The sequence below is a fragment of the Sorex fumeus genome, unplaced genomic scaffold (assembly GCF_029834395.1).
Source record: "Sorex fumeus unplaced genomic scaffold, SorFum_2.1 ptg000072l, whole genome shotgun sequence".
Classification (NCBI taxonomy): Eukaryota; Metazoa; Chordata; class Mammalia; order Eulipotyphla; family Soricidae; genus Sorex; species Sorex fumeus.
The window spans coordinates 57,744,235-57,768,374 of NW_026606129.1; the positions used below are offsets into that span (position 1 = coordinate 57,744,235).

At 39.1% G+C, this 24,140-nt stretch overlaps 2 protein-coding genes and 1 pseudogene across 2 annotated transcripts in view; 1 reads left to right on the forward strand and 2 right to left on the reverse strand.

Moving 5' to 3' along the window:
* The window catches only part of APPL1 (adaptor protein, phosphotyrosine interacting with PH domain and leucine zipper 1), a 47,016-nt gene extending 43,182 nt beyond the window's left edge, over window positions 1-3,834 (forward strand). The window contains exon 22 of the mRNA XM_056129139.1: window positions 1,515-3,834. Within this exon, the coding sequence (XP_055985114.1) occupies window positions 1,515-1,661 (147 nt within the window). The 3' untranslated portion in view covers window positions 1,662-3,834. The remainder of the gene's footprint in view (window positions 1-1,514) is intronic.
* On the reverse strand, window positions 1,446-24,132 carry ASB14 (ankyrin repeat and SOCS box containing 14). The gene is made up of 11 exons (XM_056129140.1): window positions 24,036-24,132; window positions 23,303-23,497; window positions 19,024-19,077; window positions 18,444-18,577; window positions 18,203-18,361; window positions 14,811-15,056; window positions 12,226-12,397; window positions 11,077-11,620; window positions 8,746-8,899; window positions 7,159-7,356; window positions 1,446-1,592 (listed from the first exon to the last, which is right to left on the reverse strand). Exons 2-10 carry the CDS (start codon window positions 23,422-23,424, stop codon window positions 7,178-7,180), a joined length of 1,764 nt encoding a protein of 587 aa, XP_055985115.1. The 5' UTR covers window positions 23,425-23,497; window positions 24,036-24,132; the 3' UTR covers window positions 1,446-1,592; window positions 7,159-7,177.
* Window positions 19,434-19,533, reverse strand: LOC130037925 (uncharacterized; annotated as a pseudogene).
* Window positions 24,133-24,140: the final 8 nt, after the last annotated feature.

Here is a 24,140-nt window from a genome sequence, read left to right on the forward strand (position 1 = left end):
TTGACACTTTGATTTTCGGATTTGAAATTCCAAATCCAGATTTGTTCCTGCTTACACAGCTATTTTGTAGTCAGGTGATTTTTAGAATAGCAGAAAAAGACATTTGTCTTCTGATACTGTATTTGCACTTTAGTTATGTTGACATGTAGTATGTTTAAAAAATGTACCACAGCCTTCATATTTCTCTATTCTATTGGAGATTATCTCTTTTAAGGGGCTAATTGCCTCCAGAAATACATATGTAAATTTTAAAATATTTAATCTCACTGGGAATGTCGGGCTGGAGTGATAGCACAGCAGGTAGGGCTTTTGCCTTCCAAGCAGCCAACGTGACCGACCTGAGTTCGATTTCTCCACCCCTCTCGGAGAGCCTGGCAAGCTACCAAGAGTATCTGCCCCACTTGGCAAAGCCTGGCAGGCTACCCGTGATGTATTCGATATGCCAAACACAGTAACAATTGTCACAATGGTGACATTACTGGGCTCACTTGAGCAAATTGATGAACAACGGGAGGACAGTGACAGTGACTGGGAATGTCAAATCTTCCATTCAACAAGAATGATTTTTTTATGCTTTCAGAGGTTTATTCACAAATATTCCCACAAATCAAATCAATTTACAGACATATGTTGTTACCACATAATAAAATGGGGTTTTTGTTCCAGGGGTGAAAAGGCTTTGCATTCTATCAGTTATTTTAGAACTTTTGCATTAACTATTTGCAAATAGTTAATAGGACTAGACACTTTGTCAAGGTCCATCTTTGGAGGAAATCATGTATAATAGTGAGGATGGCTTCCTCAACAATTTGGGAAAGGTATTAGATTTATGAGATTGTAAGAGCCAGTAGTGGTTGGTAGTAGCAGTGAAAAATAGGAGATAACTGTGGAATACATCAGTTGGCAGTTGGTTGGATGTGTGGATACAGGAGAGACGAGTGGCAATTCAGAGACACTGAAGTTAATTGCATAATAAAATTAGACTGAGGTTCCCAAGCTTATTTAGCTTATTGTCTCCTTTTTTTGGAGGAAAAACATTACTCATTTGTCCCTCCCATCTTCTTTAAAATAACAGAAAGTGCCCCTAAGTTGTCCTTAATGCATTAGGGTTCCAGTACCCCACGTTGGAAATGTTGGTTATATTGAAAGAATTGATAATGACTTAGCAAGGTAAATTATAGAGAAATGAAGAAGAGGGGTAAAAGGGGAAGGGAGATGATGGGTAGTGAGTGATCCATTGTGAACCCGTTAGTGTGTACTGAGAGATAAGAATGACTGAACCTGACTATAAAAACAGATAAAAGAGGGAGTGTTGACTTACATAGAATCTCTAGAATGGTGCGGTATTTCACTTGAATGTTGGCATTAGTTGGTGTACAACCTTTCTTTTTGGTAAGTTTCCAGCATTATACATAGATTCATATGGATAGAAAGGCTCTCAGGTATGTATTTTAACTGTTTACTTTTCTCTTTGACTACAAACAATTAACTTAGTTCTTTTCTCTTTCCACTAGGATTTAGAAGAACAGAGTCGGCTGATAGCTGCTTCCAGTAGACCGAACCAGGGCAGTAATGAGGGGCAGTGTGTTGTCCTTAGCAGTAGCCAGTCAGAAGAGAGTGATTTGGGAGAAGAAGGAAAGAAGAGAGAGTCAGAAGCATAAATATACATTTTTTGTTATTTCCCCCCCTTGGGATTTATTGACAGTTTCTGTGATGAAATGGCACAAGGTAACAACCACGTTGAAATATCAAGGAGAGTCAAGTTTATATTTGCTTGTTTCCTTTTAAAGTAAGATTTACCTTGATGACTTAACTTTGCATTATTGTTTCCTTGAAAGTAATATACTCCAGCAACATCAAATTCCATGTGTCTAAAAGTTTATCTCCCTGACTTAGATGGCTAAGGAATTATACTTTTCCTTTTTTTTCCCCCTTCAAATTATGAACTTACCTTACATCATAATTGGTTGTAACCAATGAGAAATCACTTACTCTTCCACTTTAGATATACATGGATAGTCTCTCTCTCATTTTGGACTCTTTTGCTAGAAAAGTGGAAACTTTTGACTGAAGAGGTTTCAAACCCTTTATTCAGAGAATTCCTTAAAGCTGAAAATATTTTAACAATATTAAATGTGCAATAGAACTTTTATAAAATAATGATAGCTTTTAAACTGAGGTCAGATTGTTTAGGTGGTACTGTAGACTTCGGGCATTGTCATGAATTGTTCATATTTCTCTGATGTACTTGGTGCCAGTGGGAAAGAAGCTTAAGTGTCTGCTGAAGATTGATATAGCCCTTGGCATTTTGTTATCACATTCTTAGTTCTCAGGTTGGGACTTGAATTATTGCTGCAGAGCAGTAGTGGTTAATATAAGATTTTGGAATTTATTATAAGGGATTTTTTTGCTTTCAGAAACATTTTAGATTAGGATTTAATACGTAAAGATACTGTTACAGGATAATATGTGTATTTTCCGTATTGTGTGAAATAATTTTTATTGAAATCAAGTGGCATTTCAAAAGAAGTTCAGTAACAGTTATTAAAGTAAAAATTACCAGTTTAGTTTTAAAAAATAATCTTACTAAATTTCAGACTGATAATTCCTGGTATTTTCATAATCCCATGTTTTGATAAAATACTGATTACCACTTTATACCCATGAAGACAAATAACTAATATATAAGAATAGAATAGTTTTCACTAACCATTTGTAAATACTGTTTTCTTCACGTGAGCAAAAGGTCTAACTTCATTAAAGTTTGAAAAGAAATAGTATGCATGACAGAGGAGAGTTGGCTAAGAAAGGATTTAACCTGGCGCCGAGGTTAAAATGATAATTCTCTACTGCCTACTCCTGTGTCAAAACTTGGATTTCTTCCTTTCCTCAGATTTTCACCGTTGCTGATAGAAATTATGTTCCTGTGTTCACATGTAAAAGTATATATAGACACCTTAAATATATTGAACAGAATATTTTACATAGTCATATACTCAAATTTTTCAAGAGATTAGCCATTAAAAACTAATTTTACAAGGGAAACTTTATAAAAAAATATTGTTTATTCTTAGTTTCCAAATTAGAAATGACATCTGTTTTAGTTCTCACAACATAGTGTGGCTGTTTCCTACTGTTACATACTCTGTTTTCTGCAGGAAAGGGATAGTTAATTTTATATAGGATCATGATATTTCTTTCCCATGTGCCAAATGGGAACATAATGATTATTTGGTGATCATTATTTTGAAGCCTTATGTTACCAAAACATATAATTAAAAAGTGTGTTTTGTGTTTATTAAAAAGGGATTGCTTCCACGACCGTTTATTAATTTTTGTAGAAGTTTAAATTTCTCTAGTGGTCTCCTTTATTAGTTATAGTGAATCCTGCTCTTAAGATCTTTTGAAGAATTAGTAAGCTTTCCATTTCATTAAGTCTTTTGTTTATACTAGCTATTTAATTGTCGCCTCAGTTCAGGTGAAAATGATCAAATTAGAAGGAAGATATCTTTACTAGGTTGGTACTTTGCACACTGGTGGTGAAGTTATTGCCCTTGGTTAGTACTCCAAGTCAACATATCATCTACATACTTTAAGGGTATTTGCAGACTTAGGGATGCTAGACTGACTTGTAGTTTAAGTCATGTTTGGATAGCAATTTCCACAAGAATACATTAATGTCCATAGTAAACCAAAGCATTTCAACACCAAATATAAGCCATGTAAGGGTTTGACAATTTCAGATGATTCAACCTCTTTTTCATTGTTCTTTAACTATATTAAATATTCCATTATTGTAGCTATCAACTTTAATAAACTCATTTTGTTTCAAAAGGCTTCCTGTGGGTTTATATATGTTAAAATTCATCTTTGTTATCCTTTGAAATCCCTTTTAGCTCTTGGATGCTTTTGGTGACTGAATTAGATTTTGGGATATTACTTATATTCAAACATTTTTTGGATAATTTTTGGATATTAACAAAACTATGTAAAAGGGAAAAATAAAGAGTCTCCCTAATTCTGCTGTGTATTCCACTACCTTTAGGAATAGTATTTCTGTAATGAAGTCAGAAAATAGGACACTATTCTAGTCTCCCTCAAAATATTTAAAAAACTTGATTACAAGGTACTAAAATTTTTCACTCACCAAGCCAATGTCTTTTTTTTTTTTTGCCATGTCTTAAGAATTACTTTGTATTTAATTTTTAAAGAATTCTCAGGCTCCACAATTGAAGGATTATCAATAATCTATAATAAGGTCACTTAAGTATTTAAGATTTTAATCTTATAAATGCTGACAGACCCTAAAAAAAATACGTAAAATCATCTGCCACCTGAATAAGATGAAACTAATAACATTAACAACTCACTAGCAGTAAACTCTAAATATTCAAACATATTGATTTTAGGGGCTGGAGCAATAGCACAGCGGTACGGCGTTTGCCTTGTACACGGCTGGCCTGGCCGAGCCAGGTTCAATTCCTCCACCCCTCTCAGAGAGCCTGGCAAGCTAGCGAGAGTTTCTTGCCCACACGGCAAAGCCTGGCAAGCTACCCATGACGTATTCGATATGCCAAACACAGTAACAACAAGTCTCACAATGGAGACATTACTGGGCCCGCTTAACAAATCAGTGAACAACGGGAGGACAGTGCGACAGTGCTATTGATTATAGCAAACAAGCCTTCCATTTTATTTTTAATTAAGTTTGAATTACTCTTCTGTGAGATATTGTTTCACATTAATGTTAATATAAATATTTGAAACTGGAAATATATACTTTCTAACCAAATCTCTTGTGGCTATGTACTCATGTAATGTACTTTGGTTAATATGAGAATGGAGAATTAAGTTATAACTAATGTGTAAAACTGTTTTGTATATTTGGTGATTTTGTAATGTAAGTTGTTAATTGGTTAATTCTTACTTCACTAAAAATATTAATTGTATGGTATATAATTAATGATACTTTCCCTTTAAAATTGGATTTGAGGGGGTCGGGAAATAACTTTGACTTTGTAAAAGTGCTTGACTGTTCTGTATGAGGCACTGAGTTTAATCCCTGGCACTGCAACAAAAAAAATAAGAGAGAGAGAGAATTTGAAAAATCAACTTTATGTGATAGTATACTTGTGAAGTGGAGAACTTATTTTTTCATTTTGTCAAAATAAGTTTTCACTGACAAGTCTTAAGGATACATGCTGTTAGATTTTTAATGTATAATAAAGTCCATTTTTCATATAGTCTTTTGTATGAAATATTTTCTGAATCTTATTTTTCCAAATAATTTCAGTGGATGCTTGTAAAACAAGTTAGCCTTCTTAACCTTAATGATGCTGTAAATATACTCTGAGGCCTACTGCAATTGCTTAACAGCTAAAATGGAGGGGAAAGAGTGTGATTTATTGGAAAGTTATAATAATTCATCGAGTAGGGTTTTTATTTTTAAAAAAGAAACATCAATAATTACTTATTCAATGAAATGTCCATGGTTTAAAGGAGCAGGTTATTGTGTACACCAGTTTGAGTAATTAGTATCTGTAGTTTTAACACTAATTAATACATTCATCCCATAAATTCTTTGTAGGGCTGGAGCGATAGCACCGCGGTAGGGCATTTCCCTTGAGTGCAGCCAGCCCGGCTGAGCCGGGTTCGATTCCTCCGCCCCTCGGAGAGCCCGGCAAGCTACTGAGAGTATCTTGCCCGCACGGCAGAGCCTGGCAAGCTCCCCGTGACGTATTCGATATGCCAAACACAGTAACAACAAGTCTCATGATGCAGACATTACTGGGCCTGCTCGAGCAAATTGATGAACAACGGGAGGACTGTAACCGTGATTCTTTGTAGTTTACTAAAACACTGACTCAAGTTTTTATTTTCTACTGGAGTTTCTGTTGTAAATTTGGCATTTTATAAAAACGTATGCTTTTTGGAAGGTCTGGAGAGTAGATGAAATTAATTTCAGAGTTATAAAACCTACAAAGTGCATATATATCTGAAATATATTCCAATACTGACATTCACATACCCTAGCACTCACTCTCAGACAATACAATTTTATTTCTTCATAGCAATTTTATAATTTTATGTAAAACATCATTTTGTTTGTGCTTACCCAAATGCATTCTGTGGTCTTGAATCCCTCTATCAGACATCTGAACCTCATTCCCCCAGTTATATACTATATTATGCTTTAAGAAATGTACTAGGACCAAACATAAACATCAAGACTATAGCTGACCTGATCTGTGGTGAAACTGGACATCATTCTACCTCTTTCATATATATCCCTACCATTTAAATACTACAAATTGTGACTGAGCAAGTATCTTCTGTTTCTTTATGCACTTTCCACATATCAAAACTTGTACTAAGATATAGCACAGAATATAAAAAAATAAAAGTTTGAACTAGCAAAACTGACTCTATGAGTGAGCCCCTCCTATGTGTCCAGTACTGGGCTACATTCAGTACACAGATCATAAGCCATCACTCTTTCCAGTGATCACATTGATCAGTAAATGGTAACCCTTCAAGATGGTTTTGTGGGAAAAAGGAATACATTTTTCCTGTTAATGATGAAATTACAAGTGAAAATTCTTGTTCATATGAAGAGTCAGTTTTTAGATATATACTAGGGTCAGTATTTTATTCAGTGCAGTATCTGATATTTTTCTCTTTTCTATAAAACTGCTGTTGAGTGATTTTGAGTTTTCAGAGGGCATCTACTATTATGAGTAGAAATATATTTCATATACCTAATGTAACATCATTACAAAATTAAACTATTGTATTTCAGTAATTGACATTTTTGCTTGCGATTAGTTTTTTAAACTTTCCAGAATGCCAGCTTTTTATACTGAAAGAGGGCCTCTTTTTTTTGTTTGTTTGTTTGTTTGTTTGTTTTGAGCTAAGGGCTTACTCCTGGCTCTGAATGCCTAGGATTACTCCTTGATGGTGCTTCGAGAACCGTAAGCAGTGCCAAGTTTTGAACCCAGGACAGCTGAATGTAAGGCAAGCACTTTTATTCCTGTACTGTCTCTGACCCAAGAGCAGCTTTTTGAAGTAGGTAGACTCTTGAGATTTTAGCTACGGAATGAGAATAAAATATGAATCATATAAGTTAGATTTTAAGAATTATAGCTATGGAATCATTACCTTTCATCTGTAAGTTTTGTTACCAAGTTCCTGTGGATATTCCTTGTCCATAAAGGTCATGTTCTTTGTAAAGGATATATGCTTTTAGACGATTGGGCAGTGGGAGAAATGACATGAAGACAGGGCAGCGCAAGTGTAAACGGCCCATACACTTCCGGATCCTTAGACGGCACAAATGCTGTAAAGAGCGAGGGTTTGCTAAAATGAATGAAAGAAATGGGTACATTATCCAAAATGAAGAATAGATTCATACTTATGGTTGAAACTTAGTTTATATTTAATATTTTTATATTTAGGGCTGGAGCGATAGCACAGCGGGTAGGGCGTTCGCCTTACACGCGGCCAACATGGCCGGCCCGAGTTCGATTCCTCCGCCCCTCTCAGAGAGCCCGGCAAGCTACCGAGAGTATTCGATATGCCAGACACAGTAACAACAAAGTCTCCAATGGAGACGTTACTGGGCCCGCTCGAGCAAATCGACGATCAACGGGAGGGCTCTATGAAAATATTTTGGAAGCAGTACATATATATACTGTTTATATATGTGTGTTTATATATATATATACATATACATACTGGGAACAGTATATATATATATACATATAAACATATATACTGTTCCCAGTATGTAGCACTGTGGTCCCGTTGTTCATCGATTTGCTCTAGCAGGCACCAGTAACGTCTCCGTTGTGAGACTTGTTACTGTTTTTGGCATATCCAATACGCTATTTTGTATTCATATTTAAGCCATCAACTTTCATGTGAAAAGTAAATAAACTTTTCACTTCTTATGGTAATCCTTATAGATAAATGGTTTCAGAGTCATGTCAGATTAGAGTCCAGGACATACAGGACAGACACATCAATTGTGAGTCTGGCCTGTGTGTCCCAGATATCCCCATTAATCTGTTCATTAATGCCCTTTTGTGTCCCCTCAGGGTCAGGCAAAAACTGAAAAGTCACCATACAAAGGGAAATTGAAAGGAATTCTTTATGTGCTACCAGGCAAGAACTTGATTTAAAGGGTCATCTAATAATTTCTTAGACTTATCTTTCTTCCTCTTTCCTGTTTTTATTGCTATTTCATACTTAATAATTCTGATGTCTTTAGTGAAATAGAATTAAGATAAAAATATTTCTACCTTTATAATAAGTGGTTACCTCATGGATTTTTATCTGTTGGGAAATGAGTGCAAATTAAGTGCAGATATAAAGAGTAACATTTTTGTTTGGGGGGCCATATCCAGTGGGGCTTGGGACTTACTCCTGACTCTGTTCTTAGGAATCACTTCTGGTGGGCTCAGGGGACCAGAGAGGAGTGTCAGGGATCAAATCTGGGTCAGCTTCATGCTAGTCCACTGTACTATTCACTTTGGCCCCTTAAAGAGTTATATTCTTAGGAATAGTATTTTTTTCTTGGCTTTTTAAAAAATTATTAAATAATATAGGAGTACTGCTATTTGTTCAGCCATCTTGGCTTCTTTAGGTCAAGATTTTAACCAGAAGAGAAAACTATTTTACATATATATATATATATATATATATATAATTTTGTTAGATTTTTCTACAAGGAGGAAAGATACTCACTCAAGATAAAACAGATTTCTGACCAAAGTCCCTGCTTTTGGAGCACAGCTTTCAACTTTGAACAGATACGGACTTGATCAACATAATCAAGCATCACTCGGACAACCTTTCCAGAGAGATGTTGCAGCCATGACAAAGTTATTACTTCACAGAACTGAAGAAGAAAACCAGAACTATGACTGAAGTATATTTAAAACTAGCACAGGAATCAAGACTAAATCTGATCATGAAGCAAGGTCTCAAGTTCTCCATTTATTAACTAAAACTGGTGAAATAATATTTCTTAGCATTGGACATTTGGTAAAATAAGAACTACTGTTTCCAAAGGGCCAGAGAGCTTGGATTGACTGCAGTGTATCAGGATTTGATTCGTAAAACCACATATGGTACCCTGAACCCACCAGGAGTGATCCTTGAGCACATTGCCAGGAGTAAGTCCTGAGCACAGCTGTGTGTGCCACCCACTAAAAAGACACCCCAGACTACTGTGTCTTCAGAACAGTATAAAGTACAGTGGAAGTGTGAGACTTACACAATAGCTATCAGCTGGCCCCTTTGCCCATTGCACAAGGATTAAGGGTTCTTTGCCTTGTACTCAGCCAATCCAGGTTTGATTCCTGACACCACATATAGTCCCCTGAGCACTAACAGGAGAGATCACTGAGTACCGGGCCAGGAGTAAGCCCTCTGCAGCTCTGGGTTTGACCAAGACATCATGCCTCTGCCCCTACCTCCTCCCATATACACAAAAGATTATCATCACAGCTTCACTGTACCTAGGATATAGCACCTACGTTTTAGCCAATGAAATGAGAAGAAAATAAGCCATCTTGTTAAAAGACATTCTGTTTTAGTTTTTTTTGGATTTTGGGTTGCACCTGGCACTGCTCAGGGGTTACTCCTGTCACTGCATCCTGGAATTATTCCTGGCAGTGGTTGGGGGACCAAATGGGATGACGGGAATTGAATCCAGCTTGGCCATGTGCAAGGCATGTGCTGTACCAGCTGTACTATTGCTCTGGCCCTTAAAAAATATTCTTATTTTGGATTTTCTCTCACTCAAAGTATGCCCACCATGATAGCAAAGGGATATACTTTATGCCTTTTAAGTAATTTACTTGCTTTTAGTTAAAAATACAAGAAGACTATGGAAAGTCAAGAAATAATTCAAGTTGAAATATGCCTAGATTATAAGTACAATATTAATCATAACCTTAACAAATCATACACTAGTAGAATGCCTTTCATTTTTCAGAACTGATTAATAGCCTTCCTATTTTATTTTGTTTTTTAACTTAATTATACAGATTAAATAACTTATAGTGCCTTTTACTGCTAAGTATATATTTGTAAGCTGAGACAGTTAACAATAACTTTCATGTTTCTATTGGTGAAAGTCATGATTAGTAAAATATTAAAAAGAAAATTTCACAAAGTATGAAGAATAAAAAGGGAAAAATTAACAATGTGGTAAGAGAATGAGTGGGAAAGGAGGCCACCTAAGTTAAGAAAAAGCTTAATTTGGTAGAATAAAAGTCACTGGTCAGGTGGGTGTTGGAAAAATCAAGAGAAAGATGTGTCAAGAGGGAATTGGAACCTGAGAGACAACACAGTGAGTAGAGGGCTTGCCTTGCACAGGGTTGACCTGGCTTTGATTCCCTGCACTGCATTTAGTCTCCTGAGCAGTCAGAAGTGATAACTGAAACCCCAACTAGGGGGTGGTGGGGAAAGGGATGGGTCAACCAACTATTGTTTTTTTTTTCTCTCATTAAAATGGTGACCATAGAAAGACATGAGAGTACTGGAGTGATAATATAGTAGACCTACCTACTGTATTTGCCTTGCATGTAGCTGACTCAGGTTCAATACCTATATGGTCTCCCAAGAGTGATTTCTGAGGAGCCAGGAATAAGCCTTTGAGTACAGCCAGTGTGCCCTCCCCAAATGCCCCCCAAACTCCAAAATCCCATGTAATCCAACTATAGAGCTATAAGACTTAAAAATCTAGGCACACAAGTATCAGGAACCCCAAGATTTTTTGGTTTGATAACTTATTTTTTTTTAAATGCATAACTGGTTCATTCTTCAAAATGTTCACATGTTTCATTTTTTAAACTTCCCAGGCTGAGGAATTTTCTTCTAAATACTCTTCTAAAGGCTCTTGGTATATTATATATCTTTCTACTATAGTGTTTTTATTTTGCCATGTAATCTCCATGTGAAATATTTCTAACCATGAGCTTATGAAAAGGAGAATGAAGAACTAGCTGTCTAGTTCAGGCCCAATAATAATGACTATAAAAGGTAAAACAGCCACGACTGCATACTTACCATAGTATCTTTGATGACTGTAGATGTCCAGCCTTCAAAGGTATAGAAAGGATGGGCTTTATCTCCATGGGGACAATCAAAGCACCGTTGTATGTCATACCCATAATTTAACAGCATCCTGAGCATAACTTCATCTTTCAGTGTATACTGCAGTGCTGATGGGAAATGTAGAGGGTTGACTCTGCAGAAGTAATTGACATTAGCTCCATGTCTTAGCAGCAGACTTATCAGCTCATAGTTGCCCATTCTTAGGGCTATCTGGAGGCAGTTAACTGGGTCTTGATTAGGAAGAGCACCAGCACTCAGAAGCAGCTTAACAGAAGAGAGGTCACCGTTTGATACAGCAAAATACAAAGCTGACTTCCTGTGGTCGTCATAGTGTTTGCGAATTCTCTGGTCTAGCATGAAGTTGACATCAAATCCAGCTTGTATGAGGAACTCGAGGCATTCTGGGTGTGCTCCTGCTGCTGCGCAGTGAACCGGACTGATGCCACTCTGCTTAATGGCAGTCAAATCCGTAATTGGAACCAAAATCTTTAACACGCTGAGAAAGAATTTCAAAATTTTATGCATAAATTATTTTTATGCAGCAAATTATGCAAAACCATCATAACCTGTTTATGCTAATTTCAGGCTAAACATTGGGTGGCATTAGTTTGAGATATTAGAAACTCCAAACTTAAAAAAAAAAAACAATCTGTACCTGGAAGCTCTCCTACCAAGTGAGATTAAATAAAACTATTGTCTAGGCCAATGCTTGTCAACCTTTTTTTCTGACCATGACCCCTTCTGATTTGTTTCCTTGCTTTGGGCACCCTGTCTTACAGGTAGGCTTCCTAGGGTGTCCCTTTCTGTCTGACTTTTACCTGTTGTTCCATTGGAATGTCCTGGGAGCCCTCAAAGGGCATATGGTGATTGTGAAACTCTGGTCTAGCGCTTAAAATTCAGAATTAGCCTAGCCAGCTGTTTCCTCTCTGTTTGACTTGACTACTTTCTAGTTGGCCACATCCAAGAGTTTTGTTTTAAATTTTCAAAAAATGTAATGGAGTTGCACAATCAGAAATGATGAATACAAAGGTTACAGAAACTACTGTCCAAGAGAGTAGCTGTTCCTATTTATATTATTTGTGACAATGTAATTGAACTTACAACAGGTGGCCCCTGTCAGCTGCCACGTGAATGGGCAGGTGGCCTGAATTCTTAGGGATGTTGGCATCTGCTCCATACTCTAGCAAGAGAGTCACAGAGTCTGGATTTCCTCCTCTTGCAGCTTCAAGTAAGATTGAAGAAGAATCAGAGGCCTGACCAAGAGCATTGGCTCCTAAAAAAGGGAATGTCATTATATAAAAGTGTCTTACTATATTGCTGAAACAAACTTTATAATGTTTCACCACAGGAAAGGGCAATTATTGCATGGCTACTTTAGAAAAGCACCTAATAAAAGAAATAAAATACCCACTTCCTGCTCTCAGGCAGTTACATTATCTAGTTGAGAAAGTTACAGGCAGTCTCTAAGTTATAAATAGTTGGATTCAAGAGTAATTTATGAGGGTCTAAGAAATAGTATAGTGGGTAAAATGTTCACTTTGCAAGCAGCCAACCTGGTTTCATCCCCAGAACCTCAAATGACCTTCTTGAGCACTGCCAGGAGTGATCTCTGAGCACAGAAACAGGAGTGAGCCCTGAACAAAGATAGGTGTGGCCCAAATCCAAACAAAAATATTGACCTAGTATGTTGGGGCCAGAAAGATGGCACAGTGAATGAGGTGCTTGCCTCCGACACAAATGACCTGGGATCTAGACCCAGGACCCTGTATGGTCTCCTAAATTTCACCAGATCCCTAACTAAGCACAGAGTTCTTAGGAGTAAGCCCAGTGCACTAGCAGGTGTGACCCAGAAACCAAAAACAAAACAACAATGATCATAGGAAATAGAGTGAGCTATTTGTGTCTTCTTGGAAATTTCAGGAGAAATATTAGGAAAGGTATTTTCTTGAATACAAACTGTTCACTCGAGTCATCCTGAATAGGATTAGCAGAACACTAGATGAAGGACAACCATGTGAACAAGCCGGATTCCGAAAAGGATTCAGTACCATCGACCATATCCACACGATTACTAAGCTCATTGAGGTTTCTCGGGAGTTCAAGATGCCGCTCTGTTTAACGTTCATTGATTTAAAGAAGGCCTTTGATTCTGTTGAGACGGAAGCGGTCATGGAAGCCCTAGCCAATCAGGGCGTACAAACTCAATACATCAGGATCCTTCGTGAGCTCTATTGCGGATTCACTACCAAGATCTCACCATTCTACAAAGAAGTAATCATCCATATCAAGAGAGGGGTTCGGCAGGGTGATACCATTTCACCAAAACTCTTCAGTGCCACCCTCGAGAACATCATGCGACGACTGGAATGGGAAAGCATGGGAGTAAAGATAGATGGTCGGCAACTACACCACCTCCGCTTTGCTGATGACATCGTTCTAATAACACCAAACATCAGCCAAGCGGCACAAATGCTGAACGACTTTGACCGTGAATGTGGAAAGGTCGGACTACAGCTGAATCTTACAAAGACAATGTTTATGAGAAACAGCCTTGTTCCTGATGCTCCATTCGCTCTCAACGGAACCACCATCTCCGAATGCAACAGTTATATATACCTAGGTCGAGAAATCAACATGATAAATGACCTGGCACCTGAGTTGCGCAGGAGGAAGAGAGCGGCTTGGAATGCCTTCAAGAGCATTGAAGAAATAACTAAAAGGACAAAGAACCTCCAGCTACGAGCACATCTCTTTGATTCCACTGTTCTTCCTGCATTAACATATGCCTCAGAGACCTGGACCCTACGAAAACAGGATGAGAACGCTATTCGTGTCTCTCAAAGAGGAATTGAAAGAGCTATGCTTGGAATATCACGATTCACTCAAATGAGGGATAGAATCCGGAGTTCTGATCTTCGTCAATGCTCAAGAATCAGGGACGCTATCTCATTTGCCAAGACATCAAAAATCAGATGGGCTGGACACGTAATGAGGTTTACAGACAACCGCTGGACTAGAGCCATTACTGATTGGATTCCACGGGACATCAAAAGATCACGTGGACGCCCACCTACAAGATGGTCAGGCTTCTTTGTCAAGACCCTGAATGATCGGTTTGAGGCTCTGCATGTTTCTAGAACGAACAGATACCATTGGGCTACGCTAACACGCAACCGGGATGAATGGAGACGTTACTGGCACCTGCTCGAGTAAATCGATGAATAACGGGGATTAAGTGATTAAGTGATTTTCTTGAATCAGCCTTAAATGATTAAATCAGCCTAATTGGTCAACTTAACACACAGAGTACAGTAGAGACAATCTCATTGAACGACTTATCACCAACACATCTAAAGTTGATGTTCTGGTGAAAAAGGACATTTGTTTCAACTTATTCTTAGGGGTTGTTTATAATAAGAGACAATACTTGTTTTTCATTGGTATAGGTATAGGCAAAAATGAATTCAGAAACGGTTTAAAGGGAAGCTGGAAGGTGAAGGAAAGACATAGGAATTTGGGATCAACTGTAGATATCTCACTAAAATGGGCTGTGGGACTGGAGCAGTAATACAGACACTGCCTATGGTACCCTGAGCACCACTACGAGTTACCCTTAAGTCCAAGGCTCAGGATGACTGAGCACCACTGGGTGTGGTCCAAAAACCAAACAAACAAACGGATCTTGCCTTTCTGTAGTAACATTTTCATGATTTCAGTGTGTCCACCTTGGGCAGCCAGAGCGAGAGGAGTGAATCCATAGGAGCTGTGGGGGTCAGGATGTGCCCCAGAAATCAGCATGAGTTTCACCATGTCCTGTCTTCCCAGTTTGGCTGCTTCATGGAGAGCTGTCCTCATGTTGGCACACCGAAGGTTGACATCTGCCCCGTGGCTGATCAGCAAGGCAGCCATTTCATAGGAGTCCTGTAGAACTGCTGTAGAAATGACAAGTCATGTGATCTTTAGTCAGTGAGGCTATGCCTAAAGTATTCTATCAGGTAGTGTCCCTCAGGTCTCTTTTTGGGGGTGTGGGTACAGGACACTTTCACTGGGCTTAGGCAATCATGCAGTTCTAGGAGTCCGACCCAGAGCTCCAGCATGCAAAGTAATCAGTCCAGCCCTGTGAGCTATCTCCCTTCTTCTTCGATTGTTTTTTTAGTAATACTTCCTATTTCATTAATTTTAGGAAATAGATCATTTATGCCCACATTTTATTAGTCCTAAATACTGATTCTTGGCCATGGTCCAGAGACAAATAAATCTCTAGAGAATAACATGCTGCAGTCCTCACCCCACACCAGGCTGACTTCATCCTGGGGACTTTAGAGAAGGGCGTCCACTCTAGCTCTAGCACTCCAGTTCTAGCACGCTATTTTAAAATTTTAGAATTCCTGGGGTCGGAGCAATAGCACAGCAGGTAGGGCGTTTGCCTTGCATGCGGCCAACCCGGGTTCGATTACCAGCATCCCATATGGTCCCCCAAGCACCGCCAGGAGTAATTCCTGAGTGCAGAGCCAGGAGTAAGCCCCGAGCATCACTGAGTGTGACCCAAAAAGCAAAAAAAAAAAAAAATTTAGAATTCCTGGAATGCGCAACTGTGCATTATGCCACTGGTATACCAAGCGTCACACGTCATACACCACATTTGATGAGATGTAACATATAAGGCATATATATATATATATATATATATATATATATATATATATACATATGTATACACACACACACACACACAAGCCTGTAACAACATGCCCTTATATAGGGGTTTAATGGCTCCAGGGTGAGACACAAGTTTTACATACTTTAAAGAAAACTTTTTTTTTGTAGGAGTACTGCTATTTATTCACCCACTGATTAGTCTGATTGAATTGGGCATGGACTCCACCTTACGGTTTTTTTTTTCCCATTTTTTATAATTTTATTTATTGAATCACCATGAGAGCAGTTACAAAGCTTTCAGGTTTGTCTCGGTCATACAATACTGACCTTCAACACTGCCCATTCTCCACCCCCAAAAACCCCAGTATATCCCCATCCCACACCCTCCCCCTACCTGGGGGGCAGATGATTTCCACATTACTCTCTCTCTCTACTTTGATTACATTCAATATTTTGACACCAGACCCACCATTATTATTTGTGATTTTACCCTAACACGCAGATCTGCCGAAAAAGCAACAGTAGACCATTTGTTTTCTATTGCTGGTTATGAGTAACATATGATGTCACACGGCTGCAGTAGTGGCCACGGGATTTTGAAATTCTGAAATTTTAACAATTAAATCTGGAGGGATTTCTGCCAAAAACTGCTGGGTTCCGAGCTGTGTTCCTGAGTCTCTGGGATCATAGCCATTTAGCAGCTTGATCAGGAGCCAGAAAGGCCGTTCGTGGGTGGCGACTCGGGGTCTCATTGGGGTGGGGAGGAAAGGGCTGGCTCCACCCCCATCCCATGAGGCCCCACTTGTCTCCTCACTGAGGGCCCAAAACTGACTCTCCAATGGCCTCTGGAGGACGACTGCCACTAAGCCGCCAGCGGGGAGCAGGTGGAGGGACAGCACCCTTTCCCCACTGGGGTGGCCCAGCGACAGTAACCTACTGCGAGGTCCAGAGCATTTTTGCTAAAAGCCGCTGGGTTCCGAGATTTGTTTCTGAGTCTCTGGAATCATGGATATTAAGCAGCTTGATCAGGATCCAGAGAGGCTGTTCGTGGGTGGCGACTTAGGGTCTCATTGGGGCAGGGAGGAAAGGGCCAGCTCCACCCCCATCCCATGAGGCCCCACGTGTCTTGTCACTGCGGGCCCAAACCTGACTGTCCAGTGGCCTCTGGAGGATGGCGGCCATTGGGCTGCCAGGGGGAACAGGCCAAGGCATGAAACCTATTCCCACCTGGGGTGGCCCAGCGCTGGTAACCTACTGCAGGGACCAGACGCATTTCTGTCCTCCAGACATTGAAAGAGTCACATTACCATTGTCTCCCTTCCTGTTTTCCCCATTCTTTTATACCTTTTTTTTCAGGGGAGAGGCATCACAAGCAATGCTTAGATCTATCATATGATGCTACCTGGGTTCAGTGGTGCTGAGGGTACTGGGAGTACCCTGGAGAAATGAGACCTTCTAGAGATATGCCTGTTGGTGTTCAGGGTGCCATGTGGTAACAGGATCAAACTCAGCGTGTCACTCAGAAAAGCAAGATATTTTCTCTAGTCCTTTGAGTGATTTTCCTGGTCTGTTTTGTTTTTGAAACTTATCTCTTATTTTATTATAATAACCTTTTCAAGAGTGAAAATATTATTATAATTTTAATACAATTTCTTTTGGTTTGTTTGAGGGCCACACTGAGCTTGCTCAGGGCTGACTCCTGGCTCTGTGCTCAGGAATTATAGGGGATGCTGGGGATAGAACCTGTGCAAGGCAAGTACCCTACCTACTGCACTATCTCTCTGGCTCCCAATTTTATTATAATTTTAATGAAGACAGAGGAGGGAGTAAAGTCATACATTTCTGTCTGCCATCTTACGTGAAAATGGGCTACTTTTTCCAACTCAGTTTCCTTCTTATATTTTGTTGTTGTTGTTGTTGTTTAGGGAGGGGTGGCTCCCAAGTGGTGCTCAGGAGGCCTGAGAACCCCAGTGGCCATTCTAGGCAAATCAGGCTAATGGTTCAGCACAAGGGCTGGAGGATGTGATGCTACTCATGTACTGCAGTGCTGGGGACCATGTGATGCTGGGGACCTCCAGTTTCACCCCTGCCGATGCTCAGAGGTCTCCAGAGTTGCCCCTAGGGATGCTCAGGCTACTACATGGTGCCAGGAATCAAGCCCAGGTTGGGTATACACTAGGCAAGCATCCAAATCATTGTATTGTTGTCTCTGCCCCCATCCCACCCTCCACCTGTCTTACATCAGAATTAAATGGTTAGGCTGCTTATACCCTAGCATATAGAAAGTTTCTTAAGGATGAGGTGCCCATGATTGGTCCAGAGTCACAGGGACACAACTATGCACAGAAAGCTACCTTTAAAACTTGTGGGTAGAGAGACTTGGAACCTTGGACTCTTCTCCAGAAACATGTTTGCTTACCTGTAAGAAGGGGAGAGTTGCCTTCAAAATTCTTGGCATTTGGATTACAGCCATTGAGAAGAAGAAAACTGGCATTTTCTAACAGGCAATTGCTGACAGCCAAAAAAAGTGGTGTTTCACCACTATGGGTAGTCTGCTCCCACACACTGGGTTTTGAAGCTGAAATAAACACATTAGGCCACAGAGGAGAAGATAAATAACATTTATCAGAAGCAACAAGAGGAGTTATAACAAAGCTTACCTTTCAGGGTTATTTCTAAAATCTTCTTTTTTAATTGCACGGCCGCCTTATGCAGCGGAAGCCAGCCTGTTCCATCTGCTTCTTCAAAAGCAGAATGATACTTGGTCAGTTGTGACAATGCCTCTTCCTCACCTATTAACGTGTCAAATGAGAACAGATTCACATTTTGTTCACAGAGGAGTAGCATGGACCCCTGAGTTCCAGTATCAAGGGTAATGTGTGAGACAACCAAATTCATCTTTTGTGAAAGACCAATTTAAAATGACGTAGGGTAAATGAGGAGCAAGGTCTTTTAGCTAATCTTCCACACCACCCGAGTCAGTAACTATCCAGCATCTTAACATTTATAGAAAACAGCTCGGAGCAAGGTGAAGCCCAGAACCTCTGCTAGGTTGTGCTGTAATGTTCTCCTGGATAGAGTCTGCATGAAACTCTGGACAGTCACCTGTAGACTCTCATCTTCAGCATTTAAGAGAACCTGTTTCTGGCTTCCCGGAAATTGGAGGAGAAAATACTGCCAGCTGCCCCCACCGCATCTTACCACACACCGAAGAGGATATCATAGGAAGAGTACTTAACTGCCTCTATTGTTTCAACTATCTTCTTATAGTCAGTGTTCACAAAGGAATGGAAGCTGCATGAAAAAAAAAAAAGTAATTTCACACCCAGGAAAAAAACCAAAGACTTTTGATTTTAAAAACTTCAAAGGAAATGGTAAAGGCACTAGTAATTAACTGCAGATGAACTTTTTTTCTTTTTTTTTTTTTGCTTTTTGGGTCACACCAGGCGATGCATAGGAGTTACTCCTGGCTTGGCATCAGGGATTACTTCTGGCAGTGCTCAGGGGACCATATGGGATACTGGGAATCGAACCTGAGTCAGCCGTGTGCAAGGCAAACGCCCTACCCGCTATACTATCACTCCAGCCCCGCAGATGAACTTATTTTTATAAACAGTAAAGAATCATGGTTGAGTCATTTTTTTTTATTTAAAAATATGGAACTAATTTGCATGTCATCCTTGTGCAGGGGCCATGCTAATCTTCTCTGTATTGTTCCAATTTTAGTATATGTGCTGCCGAAGCGAGTATATGGTTGAGTCTTAAAAACAAAAACTGGTTATTTTTTGTGCTCACAATCACAATCACAATCACAAATCATCCTGTTAGTCGTCGATTGCCTTGAGCAGGCCCCAGTAACGTCTCCTTCATCCTAGCCCTGAGATTATATTCAAGGCTCTTTAGGAGAATGAGACCCATCATTGTTACTGGTATTTGGCATAATGGGTACACCACAGGGAGTTTGCCAGACTCTGCCGTGTGGGCAGGCTACATTCGGTAGCCTGCCAGTTTGTCCAAAGTAGGAATGAGATAATAAGATGTCATAATAGAATGTCACGGGGCCGCAAATGCAGCCGCGCGGTTCAGAGATCTGGTTTGTTAGGACCCGAAAGATGGTGAACTATGCCTGGGCAGGGCGAAGCCAGAGGAAACTCTGGTGGAGTTCCGTAGCGGTCCTGATGTGCAAATCGGTCGTCCGACCTGGGTATAGGGGCGAAAGACTAATCGAACCATCTAGTAGCTGGTTCCCTCCGAAGTTTCCCTCAGGATAGCTGGCGCTCTCGCACGACCACCCACGCAGTTTGTGCTCTAAAAACACTATTAACAGATTTGTAAAAGTGATTTACTAGAATAATTTAAAATACAAATAGTTAAAATGTAAAGCCTAGCATATATCATTTTTAATTTAGTAAATAGGACAATAGCCTTACTATTTTCTTTGATTATTCAATGAATCCAGGTTGAAAGAATAAATTCCCTATAAATTTAGTATTGTGATACATTTCCTTGGCTGTTATAAAAAAAACTTCTACGTATTTTGTAATTAAAAAATAATACAAAATTAGGCCACTACATTCTGAAATCACCCTTAGCTCAGTTTGGAGTTTGTAATTTCCCCCTCTTTATTTTAAGGGATTCTCTTCCTCTTCATATTTCCTAAACAAAACTATTTTCTTCACTAAAAAAGAATAAAAAATTTATTCTAGCTTTGCATTTCAGAAGTAGGAAATGATATCACTGGGTTAATATCAAGACAAGGCTGTGTTCTTTCTAAAAATCTATTTGCTTTTTCCACATTTTTTTTTTTTGGCTAGGGGTCTGCTAAACAGTGCTCAAGGGGTTTAGCAGGTCCATTGATGATCAGAGTCAGGGCATGTGGATTGCACCTGGCAGTTTTGCTTTAGGGTGGTGCCAGGGATCGAATTAGGGTCAGCTGCATGAGAGACATGTGTTTTGACTCTGTTCTACCTCTCTGATCTGTTGCCTTTTCTACCTGTGAAATAACTTTCTACATGTCTTAGCTCATATACCCTTTCTCCCTCCATCTTCAAAGTCAGCCTTGCCAGCACATATTTCTATCCTGCATTTCTCAGCTCCTCTCTCTTGTTTCCCTTTGACTGTGGAGGGAGAGCGCTGAGGACCAAACCCAGAGCCTCATAGCTGAGAGCAAGAGCACTTCCACTAACCTACATCCCTGGCATTCCTCTTCTATTTTTGAGGACCATGGTGATAATGATACAGGCCCCGCTCCCTATCTTAAAATTCACTGATTAGCACAGCCCACTGTCCTAGTACTGTCCTTCTGTCGTTCATCGATTTGCTTGAGCAGGCACCAGTAAAGTCACCATTGTGAGACTCGTTACTTTTTTTGGCATATCGAATACACCATGGGGAGTTTGTCAGGCTCTGCTGTATGGGCGGGAAACTCTCGATAGCTTGCCAGGCTCTCTGAGAGGGACGGAGGAATCGAACCTGGGTCGGCCACATGCAAGGCAAACATCCTACCCGCTGTGCTATCGCTCCAGCCCTAATTAGCAACCTTACTCACTGATTAGCAACCTTAATTATATCTGCAGCTTTAATCCTCATTGCCATGAAAGGTCACATATTCACAGATTCTATGGATTCAAGTAGAGAACTCTTTGTGGGGGGAAGGAAGGATTGTTTCACTTGTCAGAAGTTTATTATAGTGTAGTTTCCTAACTACTTCAAGTAACTGACCAACTCAGCATGTCTTCCTAAGTATCATACAGTTCTTGAAAATCTAATAAATAAAATTTGTTAACTATAGTCTATTTAAATGTCTTTGAAATATTTCAGTACTGTTACTCAAGCCCTCATAATTTTCAACCTAAAATTATAAAATCCAAGTTAGATTTCCAAGTTAGATTAAACTCAGCTATAAACGTAACATTTTATTTTTATTTTTTTTAAAACTTAACATTTTAAAATACAGTTTAATATAACAAAAATACAATTTCTTTATAAGACTTTATTTAAAGATTATTTTAAAAATTATTCCTAACTTTAACATAGATGTATCAGAATAGTGTTGTAAAAAGCCAAGATTCCAGAGTCAGATTCTTCTTAGTAGCCCTGTGACCTTCAGCTAGTCACTGAGCTTCTCTGTGCCTCTGTTTCCTCCTCTCTAAATAGGGATAATAGTACTCACAACATAGGTGATGAGAATTAGAATTTACATGAGCTAATATTCAAGAAATGCCTAAAATAGCATGATAAGTTGATCACGTCATGAGTGTATTTCTTCAAAAATACAGACTTTGGGCCAGAGTGATAGTACAGCATGTAGGATATTTGCTATGCATACATCCGACCTGAGTCCTAACCCCATTACCCCATAGGCACCCCCTGAGCACCACCAGTTGTGGCTCCCAAACCAAATCCATATGCTATATGTTTGATCTATTTTAGATTACAATATATCTTAGGATTTACCCAATTTTACCTACAAGAAAAGCAGATAAAAATTGTTATCACAAGCAATCCTGTTTAGCACCCCCAAAATAATTAATGACTTGTCAGGGGGCTGAGGTTGCTGATCAGCCCGAAAGCACTAAACTAGGTGAGCTTTACTATCCATATTCAGGGAGATTCTCAGAACATGCTTGAGGACCTCTGAGTTGTGTTTCAGTGTAATCATAACAGATCTCAGAATCCACACACTTCAAAGAAGCTAGTATCTCCTGGATTTAAGATCATATAATTCCTCTTTTGTAAAGCCTGGGTCCCATTATCCATTTCACTCACTTTGAGCTCATTCCTCACTCTCTTTCTCTCCCTCCTTCCCTTTCCTAAAAGCCTCCAAATAAAATCTTGTTTTATTTCACTGCTCGTCTACTCCTGAAATTCTTTTCTGTGAGAAGGACAAAAATCTGTAGTCTTGGGTAAGGCCTAGAACTGACTTTCTTTTTCTGCAAACAGCAATCCTCGCTCTAGTCTGAGTCCATGGGTCCCTGAGAAATGAGTTGGTAGAAATTAACTCCCGTGCTGAGCAGACCAACTGGGCGTCAGGTGTGGCTTGCCAGCCACCTAGGGGGGGATAGCGGGGCTCTGGGCCATGCCGTGCAGGGGATCATCACAGAATTTATCTGTCCTAGACTTCCCAGCCAGTCCTGGATTGGCAGAGGTGGATCAGGAGAAAGTAGCCATTTCTCTCCTCTCTACCTCACATAAGTCACGGACTTCATTCTGATAGAATGCATCAGAGTTCATTCATCCTTCATATCCCCATGCATTTCTTCTGATTTCAAGACTATCTAATTATCCAGGTTAGCTACTAATCCCTGTCCACTCCTTTTCCTGACTAAATTCCTGACAATTATTTCCAAAGTTTTTCTTTATGTTCAGGCATTAGTTTCCACAGAAATTCAAAGGACATCTCCTTGAATTCTAATTCCTCAATTGTATTTTTGCCACAACATTAAAATTGTTGTGACAAATTATTTATGTCTTCATTATTGAATACTTAAACAGCATTGCCATTTAAGAGAAATATTACCTCTCTTCCTTAGAGGCCTGCTGTGTTACTCCTGGCTTGTGGATATCCTGTAAACTTTGTTGAATGATGAGCTGGGTATCAAAGTCATCATCTGTGTCTTCATCACTCATGTAATTATCCATGTAAAATACAGACAGGTTTACTTTAAATCAGAATGTGCTAAAATATTTTTAGTTGTGTAAACAGATGATCAACCTATTTAAAATTATAAATGAAATTCAGAAAAATGAGAAAATTGCTATGATAGGATGAAAGAAAATACAAAATTTAGAAAACAAGACAATCGTATAAATTTTTCCTATAAACTTTAGTTTATAGGAAAATTGCTACAGCTATAATTCCTACAGCTATAATATAAATTAGAATTTTCCATGACAAGAACCATTTATTTAAAGATTATGTAGGGGGAAAATAACTTTTTGTGTAAAATTAGATCAGAAACATTGTAACTATTAAAATGATCATATTCATCTATATTAACTTGACTCCCGAGTTTTTCTCAGGGAATATAGAACTCACTTGAAAAATATCTTCTTTAGCACTGAGAATTGTGCTAAGAACTATATTGTCACAAATACAAAAATAACATGTTATAGGACTAAATGTATCTCAATATGATATTTATTCATTGTAGTAAAAAGCAAGTAGTTTTATTAGACAATATCTCAAAGAACATGTCAATTTTAACAGAACAGTTTTGATAACATAAAAAACACACACTTTTTTCCTTTACCTTTCGTTATATCCTTTAGATTGGTACTGAATTTTTCACCGTTAGAGATTAGCACACAAGAATTCCATTTATATTTAGTATCTCCAGTCTCCTGTAGCGACCATT